The 5287-nt window shown below is 32.2% G+C and overlaps 2 protein-coding genes across 2 annotated transcripts; one reads left to right on the forward strand and one right to left on the reverse strand.

Moving 5' to 3' along the window:
- Positions 1-6: 6 nt before the first annotated feature.
- On the forward strand, positions 7-2357 carry LOC119570141 (SR-related and CTD-associated factor 4-like; the record flags this gene model as incomplete). Its single annotated transcript, XM_037918003.1, is given in 3 exon segments — positions 7-138; positions 1730-1973; positions 2202-2357. A coding segment is annotated over 1 exon segment (60 nt), but the record flags the coding sequence as incomplete, so codon positions are not given.
- Positions 2358-2977: 620 nt separating this feature from the next.
- Positions 2978-5281, reverse strand: LOC119570142 (SR-related and CTD-associated factor 4-like; the record flags this gene model as incomplete). The annotated part of the gene is given in 3 exon segments (XM_037918004.1): positions 2978-3133; positions 3362-3605; positions 5195-5281. A coding segment is annotated over 1 exon segment (60 nt), but the record flags the coding sequence as incomplete, so codon positions are not given.
- Positions 5282-5287: the final 6 nt, after the last annotated feature.

Genomic DNA, 5287 nt, shown 5'->3' on the forward strand with positions numbered 1-5287 from the left:
CCGATCACGATCTAGAAGCCGGTCACGGCGCAGAAGACGATCCAGATCACGCTCAAGGTCCCGATCTAGGTCTAGACATAGAAGGTCACGATCACGCTCCAGAGGTCGAAGGTCATCCTCTAGATCACGCAGGAGGAGGTCAGCTGTGGTGCAGCTTTTGTGCATTTGTCTAGCTCTTGTTTTTTCGTCTTAACTGGTTGCTTTTAGTAGTTTGTTCATAGCAAATGGGGCTTTATATAGTATGTTTGCATTGATGATGTATGAACATCTTATTTTATTTACAAAATAATTTTTAAACAATTTCAGAACCTTGTTTATTTTTACTTGTAATTTTATGGTTTAGAAAACCATTTCACAAGAATTTTGATTTCATAAGTCTGTTAACCTGTATCTGCTGGGCCACACCTATAGCTATTTTGACAAACTAACTCATCATGCTGGGTACAGCTATAAGCATTGCTAGAGTGAGTTTGTCAAAAAGTCCACCACAAGTAGCGGACTCCTGGGCCAAATGACAGGATGTTGCCAGAAATCACTGGAGTCAATGACGCTGAGAGATTTCTGATACTGTCATTGATGCCGAGAAATTTCTGATACTGTCAGTGATGGGTTAATGCCCTTAGGTTTTGCTTTTGGAATAGCATATTTTAAAACTTTCATTGTATATGTAATTTCAGGGCGGCTTCTCTCGGGGGGTAATACAATAGTAAATCAGTACAATTTTTTTTTGTAACTAATGATTCTTTTTCACATTAGTACCTTTTTTGATTTGTCAGAGAAAAAGAGTTGGTGAGCATTAACTTACTGCTTTAACCACTAATGATTAATATAAAGAAATAGATAAATTAACCCAGTGCCACTGGGGATAGCATGTGAGTTTAGTTTATTCTTTTTCTTTGCACATAGTTGGGTCCATAAGTTAAATAGTCACTAAGGAGTCAATTTCTAGTACTCACCTGTTTATCCTTTTCCATGATTTTCAAAAATTATATCTTTTTTCTTGCATTTCTATTAGTTAATAACATCATCATAATTATAAAGTCTATGATGATAATGATATCAATATTGTTAATATCATTTTATAAAATAACTACATTTTTCCTGAAAACTAGAAAAAGTGAAATCAGGTGAGGGCACAAGGTCAACTAATAGAGTCTTTGATAGCTGTGTGGTTGTGGAGCCATCTATGTGTAGAAACATTTTGTAAGCAAAACAGTGAACACTACATTTCATTTCATCACCTTGATTAAAGGAAATTAGTAATAAACTATTTAGCCTTATATACAAGAGAAGGTCTCTCATCATAAAAAATAGAAGTTATTTCTAAAAGAATTACAGCAAAGTGGTTAAAATGAGAGTATGTTTTTTTTTATGTAATTATATTAAATGACTAAAGAAAATTGAAGATGAGGAATCTTGTTTGGTATATGTTGCCATATTTACTGCTTGTATTTTGCAATTACGGTTTCTAAATTTTCATAGCAAATGTATCTTCTGTGTCCTCTCTTGATGTCTGCTGTCTTGTTGATTGAGGAGTAGTCTTGCTTGGTTGCTCATGTAGCTGACCCTCCAGACCTTTTATGAATTTCTGTTGACTAGATATAGTATTGTAATTTATTTATTTATTTTTTTTTATTTATTTTTTTTTTTTATTATTATTATTATTTTTTATTTATTTATTTTTTTTACATATGATTACTGTTTACTCTATTATAGTAATTTCACACAGGTCAAGATCAAGGGACAGAGACAGGGACAGGGATCGTGACAGAAGGGACAGAGATAGAGACAGAGATCGTGAAAGAGACAGGGAAAAGGAGAGGGAAAAGGAGAAGCTTGATCCTGAGAAGGAGCGCCTGAGGGAGAAGGAGAGGGAGAAGGAAAAGGAGAGAAAAAAGAGAGGGCTTCCTCCCATCAAGAAGGATCACTTGAGTGTCTGTTCCACAACTCTCTGGGTTGGCCACTTGTCAAAGGTAAGACCTATTGGGTATTAAAAGGTCATGTTATATATACTTTTTCCTTCTCTATGCTTGTTAAGTTATTGTATATGAAATGTATATAAGAGTTGGTAGAAGAGATGGAGTAGAAAATCAAGATGCAAAGAAGAAAGGTTTTGGAATAATGAGTTGTAAAGCATGCTTGCTTTTATAGGCTAGTAGGAGGTAAGATCAAGTCATTAAAACATGTTTTGTATTTTTCAGCTTGTGCACCAAGAAGAGCTGTCTGATACATTTGGAGAATATGGAGACATAGTATCCATTGACCTTATTCCACCACGTGGTTGTGCTTTCATTTGCATGAATAGACGTCAGGATGCTGCTAGGGCACTAGCCAAGCTCAAAAATCACAAGATGCATGTAAGTGGATATGATACACATACATATATGTATGTATGTATATATGTATTTTTGTATGTGTATATATATATATATATATTATAATCCTTCAATAATGGTATCAGAAATATTATATATATATATATATATATATATATATATATATATATATATGTATATATATCTATGTATATATTATGTATATATATATATGTATATATATCTATGTATATATATATGTATATATATATATATATATGTTGTATATATATATATCTATATATATTATATATATATATATATGTTATATTATAATCATATAGTATATATATATATGTATATATATATATATATATATATTATGAAATATAGTAATATATATAGTACATATAATATGATATATATATCATAATATTAGTATATCGTATATATATAGCATATATAATCAATTAGATCAATATATACTATATAAATACATATATATAATACAAATAATAATATATATAATATATATATATATATATATATATAATATTTCTGATACCATTATTGAAGGATTATAATATATATATATATATATACACATACAAAAATACATATATACATACATACATATATGTATGTGTATCATATCCACTTACATGCATCTTGTGATTTTTGAGCTTGGCTAGTGCCCTAGCAGCATCCTGACGTCTATTCATGCAAATGAAAGCACAACCACGTGGTGGAATAAGGTCAATGGATACTATGTCTCCATATTCTCCAAATGTATCAGACAGCTCTTCTTGGTGCACAAGCTGAAAAATACAAAACATGTTTTAATGACTTGATCTTACCTCCTACTAGCCTATAAAAGCAAGCATGCTTTACAACTCATTATTCCAAAACCTTTCTTCTTTGCATCTTGATTTTCTACTCCATCTCTTCTACCAACTCTTATATACATTTCATATACAATAACTTAACAAGCATAGAGAAGGAAAAAGTATATATAACATGACCTTTTAATACCCAATAGGTCTTACCTTTGACAAGTGGCCAACCCAGAGAGTTGTGGAACAGACACTCAAGTGATCCTTCTTGATGGGAGGAAGCCCTCTCTTTTTTCTCTCCTTTTCCTTCTCCCTCTCCTTCTCCCTCAGGCGCTCCTTCTCAGGATCAAGCTTCTCCTTTTCCCTCTCCTTTTCCCTGTCTCTTTCACGATCTCTGTCTCTATCTCTGTCCCTTCTGTCACGATCCCTGTCCCTGTCTCTGTCCCTTGATCTTGACCTGTGTGAAATTACTATAATAGAGTAAACAGTAATCATATGTAAAAAAAATAAATAAATAAAAAATAATAATAATAATAAAAAAAAAAATAAATAAAAAAAAATAAATAAATAAATTACAATACTATATCTAGTCAACAGAAATTCATAAAAGGTCTGGAGGGTCAGCTACATGAGCAACCAAGCAAGACTACTCCTCAATCAACAAGACAGCAGACATCAAGAGAGGACACAGAAGATACATTTGCTATGAAAATTTAGAAACCGTAATTGCAAAATACAAGCAGTAAATATGGCAACATATACCAAACAAGATTCCTCATCTTCAATTTTCTTTAGTCATTTAATATAATTACATAAAAAAAAACATACTCTCATTTTAACCACTTTGCTGTAATTCTTTTAGAAATAACTTCTATTTTTTATGATGAGAGACCTTCTCTTGTATATAAGGCTAAATAGTTTATTACTAATTTCCTTTAATCAAGGTGATGAAATGAAATGTAGTGTTCACTGTTTTGCTTACAAAATGTTTCTACACATAGATGGCTCCACAACCACACAGCTATCAAAGACTCTATTAGTTGACCTTGTGCCCTCACCTGATTTCACTTTTTCTAGTTTTCAGGAAAAATGTAGTTATTTTATAAAATGATATTAACAATATTGATATCATTATCATCATAGACTTTATAATTATGATGATGTTATTAACTAATAGAAATGCAAGAAAAAAGATATAATTTTTGAAAATCATGGAAAAGGATAAACAGGTGAGTACTAGAAATTGACTCCTTAGTGACTATTTAACTTATGGACCCAACTATGTGCAAAGAAAAAGAATAAACTAAACTCACATGCTATCCCCAGTGGCACTGGGTTAATTTATCTATTTCTTTATATTAATCATTAGTGGTTAAAGCAGTAAGTTAATGCTCACCAACTCTTTTTCTCTGACAAATCAAAAAAGGTACTAATGTGAAAAAGAATCATTAGTTACAAAAAAAATTGTACTGATTTACTATTGTATTACCCCCCGAGAGAAGCCGCCCTGAAATTACATATACAATGAAAGTTTTAAAATATGCTATTCCAAAAGCAAAACCTAAGGGCATTAACCCATCACTGACAGTATCAGAAATTTCTCGGCATCAATGACAGTATCAGAAATCTCTCAGCGTCATTGACTCCAGTGATTTCTGGCAACATCCTGTCATTTGGCCCAGGAGTCCGCTACTTGTGGTGGACTTTTTGACAAACTCACTCTAGCAATGCTTATAGCTGTACCCAGCATGATGAGTTAGTTTGTCAAAATAGCTATAGGTGTGGCCCAGCAGATACAGGTTAACAGACTTATGAAATCAAAATTCTTGTGAAATGGTTTTCTAAACCATAAAATTACAAGTAAAAATAAACAAGGTTCTGAAATTGTTTAAAAATTATTTTGTAAATAAAATAAGATGTTCATACATCATCAATGCAAACATACTATATAAAGCCCCATTTGCTATGAACAAACTACTAAAAGCAACCAGTTAAGACGAAAAAACAAGAGCTAGACAAATGCACAAAAGCTGCACCACAGCTGACCTCCTCCTGCGTGATCTAGAGGATGACCTTCGACCTCTGGAGCGTGATCGTGACCTTCTATGTCTAGACCTAGATCGGGACCTTGAGCGTGAT

Source organism: Penaeus monodon, unplaced genomic scaffold (assembly GCF_015228065.2).
Source record: "Penaeus monodon isolate SGIC_2016 unplaced genomic scaffold, NSTDA_Pmon_1 PmonScaffold_22415, whole genome shotgun sequence".
Lineage (NCBI taxonomy): Eukaryota > Metazoa > Arthropoda > Malacostraca > Decapoda > Penaeidae > Penaeus > Penaeus monodon.